Source organism: Puma concolor, chromosome B4, assembly GCF_028749965.1.
Source record: "Puma concolor isolate L17-30 chromosome B4, mPumCon1.1.hap2, whole genome shotgun sequence".
NCBI classification, from domain to species: domain Eukaryota; kingdom Metazoa; phylum Chordata; class Mammalia; order Carnivora; family Felidae; genus Puma; species Puma concolor.
Window position 1 is genome coordinate 29,244,503 of NC_141673.1, and position 17,760 is coordinate 29,262,262.

The 17,760-nt window shown below is 37.2% G+C and overlaps 1 protein-coding gene across 2 annotated transcripts in view; it reads left to right on the forward strand.

Moving 5' to 3' along the window:
* The first annotated feature begins 5,462 nt into the window (after positions 1–5,462).
* Positions 5,463–17,760, forward strand: part of DCN (decorin) — a 42,395-nt gene continuing 30,097 nt past the window's right edge. Inside the window, exons 1-2 of one of the 2 annotated variants that reach the window (XM_025926640.2) lie at positions 5,463–5,737; positions 9,691–9,937. In XM_025926640.2, coding sequence (XP_025782425.1) covers positions 9,724–9,937 — 214 coding nt within the window. In that variant the 5' untranslated portion in view covers positions 5,463–5,737; positions 9,691–9,723. Of the gene's footprint in view, positions 5,738–8,767; positions 8,921–9,690; positions 9,938–17,760 lie in introns of those variants that run through there. The other variant, XM_086712673.1, reaches the window with a different exon arrangement.

The window sequence follows — 17,760 nt, forward strand, 5'->3', positions numbered from 1 at the left end:
TGCAGGGAAAGATTCTACATTAATCTTTCCTTTTTTTAAGCCCATAATTCAGATTGCATGATTTCTCCTTAATTTCTTGCACTAGAGTCACCATCAAAGCTACAAATCATTTTTGTACCCTAAAAGCTGAATTCATATAAAATGGTCAATTCCTTATGAGTTTTGCAGACATCCAGAGCTTTACGTAGCTTTATTTTGATTGTGACTCTTCTCCATTTAAAGAATATTCTCCCAGGAGAGAAAGATGCCTGTAAAGAAGTTGACTCTGTCTTTGCTTACATGACAAAAGCATCTGGTTAGGATGGCAGAGAACAGAGAGGGGAGGGCATGGCTTCTTCAAGCCTCAGCTCTGTGCTTTTAGAATTGATTATGCGAGGGGCATCTAGGTGGTTCAGTCAGTAGAACATGTGACTTTTGATCTTGGGGTTGTGAGTTCCAGCCCCACATTGGGTGTAGGGACCACTTAAAAATACAATCTTACAAAAATTGATAACAAGAATTGATTATAATATGCCTCAATGATAGGGTTATCATGAGTCTTACCTGAGATAATGCACTGAAAGAACACAACCAAGAACCGGTGCTCCAAACATTCATCCTTAATATATCACAGAAGCTTCCTGGGCAGTGGGCCTATTTTCACCATGTCCATCTGCTTGTTACTAAGGTATTAATACATCAAGACTAAAGCAAGAACTTCCTTACTAGTTTCCTTGATTCTAGTTTCACCACCCTGCAGAAACTTGTTAGCGTTTATTTGCTAAAATAAAACTTTCATCATGGTATTATATATATATTACCTCATCCAAATACTTTTGATAACATCCAGCTGACAACACATTAATTGGTAGATATTAACTACCAAGTGTGTATGGTGAGCAAATGAATGAGTAAACGAGTGCCCTATGGGAGACTTTCAAGTCTTTTCACAAACCCTACCTTCATTTCTTACTTCAGCTCCTGTTAGTTATGACCATAAACAGGGACATTCATTTACTGCGTGACTTCAACATGTCAGACACCATGGCAGTTGTTGAATATTCAAGGATGACAAAAGGGCCCATGGCTTCTTTGAAAGAAAACATCCACTTAAGCCCCATTGATTTATTTATTGTCTCTCGCCTTCCCATTGCCAAGATTTTGATAGCGTTGTTCTGTCAGACTAAAAAGCTCTCTCTCTTCTTTCACATTCTTTTTGGCCTTCAGGATTCAGCTCAAATTGTACCTTGTTCTCCATAAACACTTACCTAACTATCCATGTGTAAAATGATCTCTCCCCCACCCCTCCTCTGCCTTTCTAAGACAATTATTTTTAATTATATCATACTTTACTTTGCCTAGGAATTATAATTATATAATGCATTATCAGTTTCATGGTATGATAACTCTAAAATTCTATTAAATATATATATTTAAATAAATATATATTCGATATATATAGGTAGATTATGTCCTATCTCCTTACCGATGTGAGTTCTTTAAGGTCATGCCTTTCACATTGCCCTTTTTATTTCCTGGTATCTCCCATAGCACCTAGTATTAATATTTTCTCACATGGTGATCCCTCAGTCAGTATTTGCTGGTTGATTGATCAATTATTTGCTAAGTTATGGGAAATTTCCTATGTAACAGAAAGGTATGTTCTTTGTTCACACTACCAGATATTTAATCAATGTTGACTTGTTGTTTCAGTACAAACTACTTAATTTATGAAAACAATAAAAATCCCTTGACTGCCATTGATAAATGAGATGCTCCTGAGTGTTCAAGAAAAGAGGCAGAGAATTCAGGAATTGAATACATCCCTGTGGTAAAAGAGAGCTACATATCTCCATAATTTTTCCTTATCGTCATTCATAACTTTCCATGTCCCATGTTTATTCCTATTACCGTTTCATTGCTCAAGTAGAGATTCTTCACCTAGAGTCTCTGGATCCTTATGAAGTCCATGAATGCCTTTCAGCAGGACATAGAACCCAGAAACATGTTATACCTAAGGCAAAGCAGACAGTTATTTAGCTATATGTACTAACCTACTTTAAACCTCCCTGCAAACCTATGAAGTAGGTAATACTATGCTTATCCACATTTTATAGATTAAAAACCTGAGTGTCAGAGAGGTTCGGTTATTTATATAAGGCACAAGTACACTGAACATGATGGTGAGGGGTTTGGGGAGTGGAGGCTTGTGGGAAAGAAAGATGGCCAAGGTCATAGTTTTCTACTACCAGATTGTGTTTCAAGCCACCCGGCATTCAAGGCTGTCCTGAACTTCACCTGAGGCTTCTTTCTTGGCTAAAGAAAAAATACCTGTCCTGGGTGACAAAATAAAGCACCAGACAATCCATTGCAGCCCCTGACCTGACTTTGAAGAGTCAGTCTAAGAATAAACCAGTCACATCAGGTTTGTGAAGATAACCACTTGTTTCCAGACCGCTTAGAAAATAAAAGGGTGTCCAAAGGAGACCTTTCTAAATTCTGGCATGTTTCACATCTTTAATATACAGGTACAATTTAAATCACTTGTATTTGATATTGGTGAGGAAGAGTGACTAGCCTTGAAATGAACTTTGACAACATGTAGAATATAGTTACCCTGTTAACTAGTGGGTTGTCAGTAGAAATCATAGTTTAAGTGTCTTTAACAGCAGATGTGGTATGTGCTCTGAATTTGAATATTTCGAATAATTATAAGGCAGCCAAGGTTTCAGTAAACCCTACCCCCAAGCATTCCAAGCCAGGGTAAGTTTCGGCTGCCTGCACAAGCACTACTTCTAGCCTCAAAAGTGTTCCATTTCCCACTAGATTGCAAGATACCTGGATTCTGATGATAGCCCCGTGGCATCTTTGTGACTTAACTGCATATGACTTTATTGTGTCTTAGTGTCTCCTACCTAAAAGTGGGTGTGACAGTATGCAACTTAACATCTAATTAAACAACAAATTTTATATTTTAAAATGTTTATTTATATATTTCTGACATAGAGAAAGAGAGAGAGAGAGAGAGATCGTGTGAATGTACAAGGGACAGAGAGGGAGAGGGAGAATCCAAAGCAGGCTCCATGCTGTCAGCATAGAGCCTGACGTGGGGCTCAATCTCACCATGGTGAAATCATGACCTGAGTCAAAACCAAGAGTCAGATGCTTAACCGACTGAGCCACCCAGGCACCCTAGAACAGATTTTAAATCAGATGATGTTGGTAAAATCCTTGGGGTTTTAGAAGTGGGATTCTTACTGAAATTTAAAAAAAAAAAAAGGAAAGATTTGTTCTTGCACAAAGTGTAGAAAGAATTGTAACTTGGTCACAGATTTTAAACTAGTCTGCAAAGACATGTTGCCCAAGAATTTTGCTAATTAGTTTTTTATATCTTAAGAGTTTGATCTTTCTTAAAATCTAGTCCAATAATGGAAAGCTAGATTAGGTTCAAGAAGAACGGGGCATTAGTTTCTGTTGTGCTTCTTACCAGCTCTGTGAACTTGGGCAGATCATTGGACTTCTGTTTTTTAATCTGTAAAATGGAAAGAGTAAAGACGATTTCCCTTGCTCATCTCAAAGGATTGCTGTGATGTACATCAGAACAAAAAAAGCTAACATTTATGGAGAGTTTAATTAACTGGGACATGTTCTGAGTTGTATGCTTTATGTATATTGCTTTATTTAGTTTTCTCTCCAATGTTTCTCTCCAATTTGAGTTAGGTAATAATTTTTACCTATCATACAGATATGGGAACTGAGACTCAGATGTTAAATATTGTCTGAATTCATACATTTACCATCAGAAGAAAGAACCCAGATGTGAACCATAACCAAAATGTCTCCGCTTTATGAAAGTATCTACATATCGAGATAATGTGTCGTCTTTTCCATTGCCTCTCCTACTTCTTATTAATATCCTTATCCTCCCACCCCTTTCTCTCTCTTCAGCAACAATTATCGCCATTATTCATTATATACTCTGTGGTAGGGTTGAGTTTTGATAAGGAGCAAACCAGGACTGGGCAAAACAATAATCATGGTGGAATCCATAGCCAAAGATCTGACTGACTTTATGTGGTCATTCACCAAGTGTTTCTTGAGAATTTACTGTATACCATGACTGTGCTTGGATGCGAGCACTCTACAAAAGAAAATGATGTGCTCCCTCCCTTGGGGTAAGACACATACATAAAAAGCTACAATACGAAGAAGAAGGGATTACCTGTCATATGAAAGAAATAGATACAAGAGGAGTTCAAGAGGAAAATGTAATTGATTCCACATAAGGGGATCATGGACTTTGCACCAATGTCCAGGGAAAATAATTCTTGGCTTTTTTCTAAATGCTCCAAATAACTGGGTATGTGGTTATTAGATGTCAAAGAGAGGAGGTGTTGGGCAGGGAGTTGTAAAATTAAGGGAGGCTGGTCTTGGGAAACAAGGAAAAATATCATGTGACAGCACCCCTCCCTCCTTTAGATATCCACTCAGGAATTTAATTCCTTCAAGTTTCATTAAGGCAGAAGTATTTACTGTAGAATTGTGTAGTTGGATGGCTAGAGGAGGGGAGGGGAGGGTGGAGGAGGGGAGGGTTAACCTCTCATGTTTCACAGATGTGGATTTCAAGTTTCCACCTGGTAACAGCCTAGGGGCCATGGCATAAAGATACAAGTCAAAACATAGAGACACAGAGGAAAAGAATTAAAGAGCATCCAGCAAGGGAATTAAGAAAAACCCAAAAAAGCTTTCCAGTGGCTAAATAAATATCTTTCCTTGTGTTTACATTTCCTTTTTGCTATTTACTGAAATTTGAAAAGAGCCATAGACTCTGTTGCCTTTTCAAAATTCTGGATTATATAAAAGTGTGGTCCATGAAAATCAAAATTTTCATATACAGGCTAAATTAAAATGAATACCCATTTCTGGTATCTATGTGTTTTATTTAGAAAAATAAAAAGAAACCTAAAGGCTGGTAAACAACAAGAGAGATTATAAACTATGAGTAAGGAAATGATAATAACGTGATATTCTTTTCATAAAAAATTAAAAACTTTTTTCCAGGACACTAGAAATATGTTCAAAATACACAGGAAAACTCCACAGCAGAGTGCTTGAATTTGCGCAAACAGCCCAAGGCAAGTAAGAATCTGAATGAAAATTTTCACATAAATCTACTCATTTATTTCTGCAGACCACATTTAAAATAACTACAAGATTAATTTTGTTCCATTTGCTGGATTTACACATCCTGATAGCAAGAAAAACTGTCATTTGGGAAGTATAAATGCTTCTTATAAACAAGACTAGAAAGGGTGGCTAGTGCAGTGAGGTTGGGGGTGGGGAAGCAAACCCTTTAGCTACAATGTTTTAGGGAAATGAATCCACACAATAAAACAAATTTCAAATCAAGTTGCCCCTCTCTACCACATAAGCAGTTTAGAATCTTAAGCAGATGCAAAAGGAATAAAGCAAATGGGGAGAAAAAAGGTCGATAAACTTTCTGGCTGCAATACAAGAGACATATCATTACCATATGATCTAATGTGGGTGTCAGCCGGATTGTGTTCATTGAGGGAAACCTTATTTTTTAACCGTGCTATGGAGTAGAAGCAGGAGGTTTTCAACCTAGTGACAGTCACAGAGCAGCACCTACCCCCTCCTCCTTTCCACACCTGCAAACTCTTTTGCTGGGGCTGAATATTTAGTGTAATTACATCTCAGCTTTGAGGGCTCCTGTGGCAAATCCCCGGATTAAAAGGTATGGTTTTCAATAATTGTCCTGAACTCTGCTACAGACTAATAAAACTTCGATCAAGTTGAGAGCAAAAAGGAATTGTTTGGTGAGAAAAAGGAGACAAAAAAAAATCGTGCTAAACTTTTGATAATCTTTATGCAGCATTTTAAACAAGTATTGCTTGAAGACAGAAGTTAAATATTTGGTAAAGTGGTTGAATGCATTGTTTTAGTTCTTTCTGTTCTTGCAAAGATGTTTATTTAAAAAACTGTAACCTAACACCATGAGTATCTATATTGATATATTTTGTATTTGTACTAATGAAATGTTTTACCTCTTTAGAAAGTATTTATAAAAAGAGTATTCTAGATCAGCATCGAATTTGTAGTTGGGTTATATGTATGTACTTAAGGATTTAGTCCCCTCCTGAATTCTTGCATATGTTCAGAACTTTTAAAACCTCAGTGATGTGAACTCTGGTGATGAGCTGCAGAAGTTAAATGTATATTTCTACAACCTAGAAAAGAACAGAAATTATCATCACAGAGGTGAAAATAAATATTGCAAATATTATGCTGTGTATTAAAGAAAATCTCACAGTTAGCTACATAATTCCTTACAGGAAAAGATAAGACCCAGTCAGTATTCTCAATGCAAATGAAATTGTATTGTAAGATACATCACTAGGGTGTAGGTTATTTTTCTTGCTAATTTCAAAAGAGGGTACCACCGATGACCACTGGTTAAGTGGGCTCCCAGTGACATAAATTCCTGTGGTTTTGCTTTTCCTATTGCTATTTTGACCAGAAAAAGAACCAAATGCCTCCTATAGCAGCCCTTATTTGTGGATAAATGCCTTTTTTATTGTCTATTTTTAAATCATTTCTGTTATTATTGAGGTTTTCCATTCACCTAGTGCTGGGGGATTTTTATTTTTGTCTGTAGTTATAGTTTTACCAATCTCCTGAGGGTTAAATTTGGATTTTGAAAGTCACACCAAAGGCATAAATGACATCCTACAAATGGTGATCTGAATTACATAGTGAATTTAATGGGCTGAAGTAGTTTAAGGAGACAGAAATTATTATTTTTGATGAAACACTTAGAAAGTGGGGCAAGTAGCTTTAGTGCAGTAGTGACATTATACCTAACAATTAGCAGGTAGGAAGGAGTCATACTTTTTGAGAATGCTTAAAACAATTTCAAAGAAACTTGGGAAATATAATATGTCAGTAAATAATCTTCTGGTTTCCACAGGGCAACTGCTATTTTGTGTTTATTTTTCTTATATACTAAGGAAGGAAAAATGATTAAAAATTATTAATATCAATAGCCCCCACTAATTGTTTTAAGATGCTGCATCTTCAAGTATGATGACAATAATTTAAAGAAATAATCTCCTGGGGGAATTTGTATAAAGTTTCTTGACATATTCTTCTCCAGGACATTCAGGGTTAAAATGAACACACACACACACACACACACACACACACACACACACACGCGCGCGCGCGCGCGCACATGCACACGCATCAAAGTGATATAATATAAGTAATGAAAGCTATAAACTTCCTGTTTGTGTTCAGCTTTAACCAAGAAAAATATTGTGCAGAGAATTTGCACCATTTTAACAAGAGGAAACACATATAAATGATAATATTCCTCTGAGCTCATGTTCAACATTTCTTTTTTTGAGTTAGTGAAACAACCAGGCTTTCTCTGCTCTGGAGAAAAGATCAAAAGGCTACATCTGCGTTAATTCGCATTGCTATTTATTAAATCTGCAATTACTTTGCTTCATTTTTCTCCTAAAATTGTAAGATATTAAATATGCAAGGCTAGCAAACTGTGGTAAACCGTAAACATTGCATTTTAATGTGAAACAGACCAAAACCCACTCCCTGAGATCCCGTCCAAGGAAACACTGCCAGAACAATAGGGTCTCCGTAAAAAGGCTATGCAGTAAATGAGTGGGAACATCCTCCTAGGGAAAACCTGATACCAAATTTAAAGGGGCAGCGTGAATAATAACCTTTGTGGTATTTTTTAAATGAAAAGCCACGACCCGTTCTGTATATGTGCTGCCTTATACACACCTCAGTAATAAGTAGAGACTAAGAACAAAAGTGTAAGAAATCCAAAAACTGTTTTTCCCTCTCTAGTGGACCTAGCCAAGATTTTCCAGAAGATCCTTAGATACCTTAAGGTCAGGGCATACAAAGTTGCTTGTTTCGTTGTTGTTGTTTGTTTTTTGGGTTTCTTTCTTCCTTCTTTTTTTTTTTTTTTTTTTTTTTTTTGCATATGCTACCATTGGCTGCTGACGAAAAAATCATTCTTTAAGTCTAGTTATGAATTTGCAGCTTTAATATGTTCCTTGTAAGTGTACAATTCAACGTAGATGTGGCAAAACTAAAGATAGTATCTACAATGTGTTTTTGGAATCCTTAGAACATTTCCAGTGGTGTTTTAAAATGTATCAGCTCAAAAATAGACTGCTTATTCTCCATATGATCAACTACTTTTTGTCAATTAAGATTTATTTAGTTCACTTCAGCTAACAAAACAACAAATTCAACAACAGATATATAAATCTAAAGGGCTTCTTGAATGAATGGAGAAGTACATGGATTTGTCAAAACTGTACTTTTATTTCTTTACAAAAACCCAGGTAACATGGGAGTCATATAAAAATCAGTAGGATTTTCCATAGATGTTTATTTGTTTTTTTTAAAAAAATGATCAGTTTGAGAAACTGGTCAATAGATTTATTTTGAAAAGTAAACTGTGCTTATACCAAATTTAAGTTTTGGATTGGTTACCTTCCTCATGCTAGAAATTTGCTATTGAAAAAAATATAACTTTGTGTTTTAAAAAATCAGACTGGTTGCTTGGAACAAACCGAATAACGTGTATTGTTAATAAATTGATGGTCAATTGAGTCATTTTTGTGCAAAATATTGTGCAAGGCCTGGGTACAGAACAAAGAATAATAAGACACGCCCTGAAGGAGTGCATCTTCTAGCTGGGGGGGGACAGACCAAGCACGCCAAACAAATTACAGTATAATGTGATAAGTTCTTTAAAAGAGGTAAGAGCAACGTGCTTTGGGACACAGAAGAGGGAGGAAGCAGCATCCTGTGTGGATGAGCCAGGGAATACACAAGGGAAGTCCATTATCTCATTCAATCTTTACAACTCTCTCCCAAGGTAGGTATTTTAAAGGGCAATTAGCTTTGAGTGTCAAGGCTGTGGTGGGGGTCTGGAGTGGAGGAGTGGAGAGGAAATGGAGAGAAACAGGGCTTGAAACATCGGCACCAAATTGTGAATGGTCTCACTTGCAGCAAAGGGGATGTGGACCTGATGGGCAAGCCTTGAGAAGTCAACAAGGAGTTTTCAGTAGAATAGAAATACAATGAAATCTGATTTTCTGAACATGACTTGGGCAGCAGAGTTGAAGATGGCCTGGAGTAGAGGGAATCTTCAAGGCCAAGGCCGAGACCAGTTGGAAGCTCTTGTGAAAGTTCAGGGAGTGATGAGAAAGGTCTGGACCAAGATAAATACAGTGGGATGGAGAGAGGAGATTGGCTTCCAGACACAGGAATTGGAGATCTCTCATGTGTATAGATGAAATTTTATTTGACTGTAGCATGGCTTATGTTGAATGAGCATTGAAAATTCCAACGTGATCTATCATCTTAAAGATTTTGCAAATGATGTGAATATATATTGCCTTAATTCAGACTCCAAATTCAAGCAAGCAGATTTCAAGAACATTCACATTTCTTTACATAAGTAAATAGCTGTGCCAGGTAGTCTATTGTGTACCTTTCAAATACATTTCAATATTCGGCTTCCTAACAATAAATGAAATATGGTTTTTTTTATGCTTTACACTCACTCTACTGTGGGGTGTCATATCAGAGATAACACCGTAACCAGGCAGTGCTACTCCTCTAACCCTTTCGTTTGTTTCCCAGGTTCCTTGGCAGTGAAAATACGTGAGATAAATCATGAAGGCAACTATCATCTTCCTCCTGCTTGCACAAGTTTCCTGGGCTGGGCCGTTCCAACAGAGAGGCTTATTTGACTTTATGCTAGAAGATGAGGCTTCTGGGATAGGCCCAGAAGAACACGCTCCTGTTGATTCTGAATTAGAGCCTCTGGGGCCAGTGTGTCCTTTCCGCTGTCAGTGCCACCTTCGAGTTGTGCAGTGTTCTGATTTGGGTGAGTAGGTGCAGGAGGCTCTCTTCCCTTACCTTGTTTTATGTTCTATTTTTTTTGTTACTGTTTGTTTCAAATAGTTAGTTAACATATCCCCTACCCTGTTGTGTTCACAGGAATGGGCTTCCTTGAGAGTTAAAACATTTTCATTTTGAATCCCCGCAGTTCCAAATGTGAGAGACAGTGCCACCTATGGAGAAGCAAAGGAAGCCGAATAGCATAGAAAGAAGTAGACTTGAAGTTAGGAGACTGTTTTCTTCCCTTTCTTAAAGTAGGGCCTCCATCACTTGCACAATCTTGGACAAATCACGTTTTGAAAAATCTTTCTGAGCTTCATGGTCCCCCTTCTTTGAAATAAAATTTTGAACAAATCACTGTCCTATGATTCCAAAGTGAAGGCTCATTTGCTTCAGTGATTTGCTTTCAAGAAATACTAGATATTAAGACGTGGGTGATGTCTCTACTCTTGGCTTAGCCCAGATAACGGTGTTTGAACATTACTAAATTGTAAAGTATGTAGAGTTATCAGAAGTAAAACAAGTAAAGTTTTAGAACAAAAAATTATCTTTCAAGTACCAAACTACTCCCTTAATCTCTGGGTCTTAGTTTTGGCTTTACATTTGGCATTCTGTAATCTAGCTATTCATATTCTTTAGAAAGTTTCAAAAGCAATCTTTACAGCCAAGATATGGTGTAAATATCCAATATAATCACGAGACATATAACTTTAGCCCCACACTGTATACACTTTGATTTATCATGTTTCAGGAAAAATTTGGCCTGGGAATTCCAAGAGCAATACACTCAAAAGATAAATCTCCAGAAAGTTTGAGGCCCCAGCAGATGGGCCAAAGGGGAATGAATGTAGTTGACATGACAGTTGATTTGTATCTCTCTCTCTCTCTCTCTCGGTTCATTTATTATAAGGAAAAATAAAGAAAAAAAAAATCCCCACAGAATGACTTTACCATGGGGTATGGAGTATTTCCTTACAGGAGAAACTCCATAGTGTAGTAGGGTACTTCTTTTCGACACTCTATATTTATTCAGAACACGCTTTCTAGCAATATTTTGCAGGGAAATTTGCCACTAACTTCTATAGTTGGAATAAACTGCAAACTAGAACCCAGGAAAACATAAAACATGTTCAATACTAACAACTGAAAATCAAACACTTCAAGATAGCTTTTTCAGTGCTGACGTATTGTATAGCCATTTAACCCCCTCCCCACTAAAGTGTGTAGAAGGCTTTAAAAAGGCTACAGGATAATTCCACTGGATTCATGTATTCATTCAGCAAATACATTGAGACCCCACAATGTTGTAAGCCCTGGGAAGAAAGGAATGAGGAAGACAAATATGGTCCTTATTCACGTGGGTCTGATATTATATTAGTGGTGATTATTTCTTTTTTGAATTGTATATTCACTACAAGGGGGATTAGATTGCTATCAAATTCTATAGAATCTATAATGGGGCACCTGGGTGGCGCAGTCGGTTAAGCATCCGACTTCAGCCAGGTCACGATCTCGCGGTCCGTGAGTTCGAGCCCCGCGTCAGGCTCTGGGCTGATGGCTCAGAGCCTGGAGCCTGTTTCCGATTCTGTGTCTCCCTCTCTCTCTGCCCCTCCCCCGTTCATGCTCTGTCTCTCTCTGTCCCAAAAATAAGTAAACGTTGAAAAAACAAATTGAAAAAAAAAAAAAAAAAGAAACTATTATAAGCATCTAGAGATTACCTGCCTTATATAGGCAGAAAAATAATGGAGATGAAAATATCTGAACAGAGGAATCATCATATGATGGATATACTAGTGGTAAACTTTTGTTTTTTTAATGTTTATTTATTTATTTTTGAGAGAGAGAGAGAGAGAGAGAGAGAGAGGCAGAGAGAGGCAGAGAGAGAGGGTGACAGAGAATCCCAAGCAGGCTCCATGCTGCCATCACAGAGACTGATGTGGGGTTCAAACTCAAGAACCATGAGATCATGACCTGAGCTAAAATTAAGGGTCAGATGCTTAATCAACTGAGCCACCAGGTGCCCCAAGTGGTAGACTTTTAAAAAATTTATTAAATGGCCAAGTTCCTAAGACATGTGATACACGTTAAATCTCACTTGGCCTCTCGTAACAACGTTAAAAAGATTCATGATTATTCCCACTACATATAATACCAACAATGAACAGTTGATAATTTTAAGGAGAAAAGACTTGTTCGGTCACTTCACTGGTTTTATTTTTCCATAGATGTGGCTTTATTTTGCTCACATGATAAATAGTTGATAAAGCTTGACTCTGATGAAAGCATTGAAGACAGTTTTCTACTGGTCTTTCATAAAAAAGGCCTAAGGCTATTTCTCAAAACTAAACAGAAAAATCCAGTCTCAGGAAACATCAAGTTCATTGACTTGGGTGTCTCATGATACGGCTTTGTTGTTGTCCTTGTTATTATTTTGTATTGTTTATTTTGAGTTGTTTTTTGATGAGGAAATTTTTTACGTGTTACCTTTATCTAAGAGCCCAGAGTGCACGTCTTTCCTGTAAAAGGTTTACTGACATTATATACCAAAGAAGTAGCCAACATTGTAATAATGATTTGTTTGGGGAAACCCTATATAATTAAGAGAACTGAGTTCCCATGAGCAATGGTCTCATCTAAGTTACTTTTAGTTTCTGTTAAATTCATATTTAAATATATTGTAAATAATTTTGGTCAGATATTTCTAAAACAGAAAATACATTTTTAAGTGTTTATTTATTTATTTTGAGAGGGGGCGGTGGGGGAGGGGCAGAGAGAGGGGGAGAGAGAATCCCAAGCAGGCTCTGCACTGTCAGCATGGAGCCCAACCTGGGGCTCGAAGTCACGAACTGTGTGATCATGCCCTGAGCTGAAATCAAGACTTGGGCGCTCAACTGATTGAGCCACCCAGGTGCCCCAATACAAATTTTCCAAATAAGGATTCTATGGAATAAAGGCTGAAAGATATGTAAAAAAGAAAAAAAAAAGGAAGGAGAAATAGGCAACCTTGTTCATAGTAAAGGCAATGCAGTTTATTTTTTGGTTTAAATTTTCTAGTGATCTGAACATGAGGCTTGAATTATTATAACAGAGGAAAAAAAAATGTAATGCACTTTGGAACGAGAAATGTGAATGCTTATCTGCATCAAAGGCTAATGTTTTCTTAAGGATTATCCTTGCCAGAGCTTCTAATGAGGGGAGAGGACCTACAGTGTTGAAGGACAGTAGGCCTTTGTCATCTAAACAATGTTTAACAGAAGCAAACATTTCTTATTAAAACATTTGACTATTTTTGCCACTAAGAAGTATTTTTAACAAAGTTAAATGGCATCAAATTTGTAAACAGTTCTTTCAAAGCTGAGTTGTTAAAACTGTGAAGTTACAATTGAATAATTAGTCCATGGGAAAATTCGAGGTGGTTCAAGAAGACATTGACTGCTTTCATCCTTCATTCTAATGTATCTGAATAGCATTATGATATATTTTCTATAGCATGTTTATTATTTCTATAGCATCCAGGATTGAGAAAGTGAGCATATTTCAACCTGTCCAAGAAATAATGAATGCTCCATAGATATTAGCCAAGTTGTTTGGCTGAATTTCTTGTACTTTCTTGTAATTGCAGTTTGGATCAGAATTTTATGAAACCTCTATCTTCCTTCTTTCTTTTTTCTCTTAAGACATAAAGCAATTTACTCTTAAATGTAACATTTATTACAAAAATAAAATAAACATAAGCTTAGCAAATTTGAAATCTATGAGTTCCCTTAAAATCAAAAGGCACCAATGTAACTCATTTTAGTGAAATCTTTTCCAAATGTTCTAATATTGATCCTGTGATTGGAAGTTCTGTTTTACGTACCTAATATCTTGCAGGAAAACAGTCCCCTTACTTATACGTATCCTCTTTGGCCCAAGTGTTATCAGGCAACCATTCGTCTTTGGCTCACCTGTTACCAGGTAGCATTTTTTGGTACTTTCATCTTGCTGCTAAAAGGCAGATCGACCCTGGCAGGTAAAATAAGAATCAGCATTGTTTTTGACTATTCTTCCAAACTTAAATAATACTTGTCGATACAGTTCCTATAAGCAAACTTGAAAAGAATTTAAATACCTTTTAAAATTATTTAATAGTTGAAAGAACTTGGGTTATGCTGTTCAATACCTCTGAACTCAAGTTCTGCTTTACCATTTACTACCTGTAACTTTGCAACTTTCATTGGGTAAGTGGGAATAGATCCCATTTCGTTAGGTAAGAATAGAAATGTTTGTAATAGGGTTTACCATTCTGTTGTATTTAGCTTACCATTTAGCTAGTCACATGAGGCCATTCCTCATAATGTTCTTGTATTTTTCTTTGAAATTGAGAATCTCTAAGAAGTACATGGCTTGTCAAGATTGATATAAAATAACACCTTCTCTCCCCTGCCTCCCAAAGGGACTGTATCACCTCCAGCTATAAGCAGACATGAATGAGAAAATGCTGCAATTATCAAGCAGTTCACTCTTCTCCAAACACTATTCCTTTGAATAAAAGGGGTTTGGTTAAGTGGAGAACAATGAAACATTTGGCTATTTTATAATCATAAATGATTCAAAACCCACCTAGTTAGCTCTCTAGAGATGATGTCAGAAGATGTAACATTTTATTTTGCCCTGTAAAAGCAGTACAAATACCTACTGATTCCTAAAATGTACTTCATATGGCAAAGGATATTTTAGTTTAAAACAAATCTTAGCAAAAAAAAAAAAAAAAATACAAAGCCTTCAAGTTGCATAGAGTTACTTTTCTTCTTTTTAATCATTTTGCTTCAACTGGTGAAAATTTTGTTAGTGGCCACCACTTGAGACCTATATGCCATAGCTTGTTTCTTGTCTGGGGAGACTGGTTTTCCAGAAGCAAATTTTATCCATGAGGTAAATGAACCATTACACTTACTCTGTGAAATCAACTCGGAAGAATAAGTTAGGGCTGTTTTGTAGAGGGGCAGAGAGAATGCTGGAAGTTCAGTTGCTTTTATAGTTTTTGTGGCAGCAGCAGGGACATGGGTGACCCTCACTGGGAGTTTCAGATGCAGCCAAAGTGTATGTCTAAGACATGGTGCGGGAAGGAGGCTGTGCACCGAGCATGCCCAATGGGTTGCCTAAATTATTATTGGGTAGGGTGGAGTATGGCAGATCTTTAGATGAAGCAAGAAAAATTCTCATGCGACTCTGATGGCTGAGGTTCCTGACATCAGGGGTCAAAGATGGGGAGGAGGAAGAAAGGAGTCAGAGAAAGCCACAGGAAGCATCTGTCTTCTTGAGCTGACTGAGAACTGACACATCCCTGGTTTCATTCTCAGTCCCAGGAGGGAGAGAGAGGCAGCTGTGTGAGATCAAGGCATTTGGTCAGACTACAGCTGTGATGTGTTCTCCTCTGCAAGATCATCCTGGCTCCAGAGGACAGGCAGAGAATAGGTTACCGGAATATCAACTCCCTGAGCAAAAGAAATGCAGGGGACCCTCTAATCTTAACTTTTCTCCTTCAGAGAATAGCAAAGAGATTATATATTTCCTTGAAAATAAGGATAAAGGAGAATTAATCCACTTTTCATTCCAGTCTCAATAAAAGGAGAAAGCCCTGAAGCAACTACACTATAACACTAAAGGTTCAATTAATCCTTGACTTAGTTGGCGGATTGCTTTCCTGTAGCTTGTCTACTTCTGTGCTTTCACTATAATCTATATTTTCCTTGATTATTCTTATATATTTATATATATATTATACATATAACATATATATAGTAGTTATCCAGTATATTTTATTTATCTACTGAAACATTTCCTTCCAATACCCTAAGGAAAGTATAGTGATAACTTACTTTGTATACCCTGTACTCAACAAAATGCCTTATACTTATTAGGCTCTCAAACATCAATAATTGCCTGATGAATGAATAAGTGAATATATGCATGACCCTAGTGCTTGGATGAGTGCATAATTCTACAATATTTTTGATTCTATCAAGCTGGAAAAAGGAGAAAACATGGCTGACTAGGAGTCCTGAAGCTGTGGGGCTCAACATTTTTGTTTTTTGGTTGTTTTGTTTGTTTGTTTGTTTGTTTGTTTGTTTTTTTGAGGATGGCCATAGAATCAGGAAGCTTAAATCTTCCTTGAGTTTATTTGAAAAGAGAATCAAATTAAAGGGGGAATCTCCTATTTCTGAAACCCAATGCAACTGCCATCACAATAAAATTGCTGTTTTTAAGAGGGGAATCAGGAAACATGTATGCCTTGAACAGAAAAGTTTTTGGTGGAACTGAGACTCCAACCTGTTGTATCTGTCATGTGCCAAAAACTGAAGTGTATCACTATTGTCTTCATTATTAAATTGAAGACAGCATTATTAAAAAATATTGTTGGCAGTCAACAAGAATAAATTGTGGAGTTTGGACCCCTGCCACAGAACAGGGGAGGGGGGGAAAGCATGATGTCTTAGGGCAACCTGGCCTTTGTCCAACATGCAGTTTACCAGATTGCTGACATTTGCTAAGAGAACCATGCTATTCATCACTGAATAGCAACTAGAAAAAAAAAAGTACAATTTGTCATTAGCCTTCATTTCAGAAATGATTTTCTGGTAATATCTTAAGTAGAATCTTATTTACTTTAACAAATAGCCCTATTTTAACGAAGATAAAGTTCCTTTTACAGAATTTGGGAGAACAAATAAATAATTCAGACTAACCTTAGAAACAATTGCATTTCAATGGAAAATTTAGAATCACATTAAAGGAAGCTCATTGAAAAAATAATTGAATGGAGAGAATCACTCTGTCCCTGTTACTATTATTGAATAAATACTATCTCAAAACTTGACCACGTAAAAAGATAATTTTGTTTTGCTCATTATTTAAGGACAGGAGATTTGACTTGGGGTCTCTCCTGCATTTCAGTCAGGTGTTGGCTGGGGCCGGGGCCATGGGGAGTCTAGCACACCCAAAACAGCTCACTCATAACTGGCAGTTGTTGCTGCTGTTGCCTATGAGCCCAGCTGTTCTGTCATCTGGAGTGCTTCAGATGGCCCCTGCAGCAGGGTGGTCTCAGCTTAGACAGGCTTTTTACATGGCCCCTGGCTGCTCCCAGAGCAAGCTTCCCAGAAGAACTGGGTAGCAGCTGTACAACCTTTTTTGACCTGGCCTCAAAAGTCACACCGTGTCTCCTCTGGCCCATTCCATTAGGTCATAGAGACATTGTAAGGCCAGCCCAGGTTCGAAAGGAGGAGGATTTGACTTCATCTTTTTATTGTTATTGAATAAGAGCATATGAGATGGGAGATATAATTAATGTCATCTTTGGAAACTGTGACCTTCTACACGCTCACTTGGATTTATATATGTTTCTAATGAGAAACATAGGCATAAGTTATGTATTCTATGTGGAAACTCCACAGATATTACATGTCCCTGTGAAGGTCATTATTTAACTACGTAAGAGGTCAAGTCAATGATAATGAAAATTGACAAGTTTACTTCATAGTTACTGAAACTTTCTACTTGAGTTTAAGAAAGGCATTGAATCATATCTTCATAGTTTTTTTTCCATCGTAGAAGTATCTTTTTTAATAAAATGCTTATTTATTCATTTTTTAGAGAGACAGAGAAAGTGGGGGGGGCAGAGAGAGAGAGAGAGAGAGAGAGAAAGAGAATCCCAAGCAGAGTCCATGCTGTCAAAACAGCGCCCAACATGGGGCTTGATCCCTCGAACTGTGAGATCATGACCTGAGCCAAAACAGGAGTCAGGCACTTAACTGACTGAACCCCTCAGCA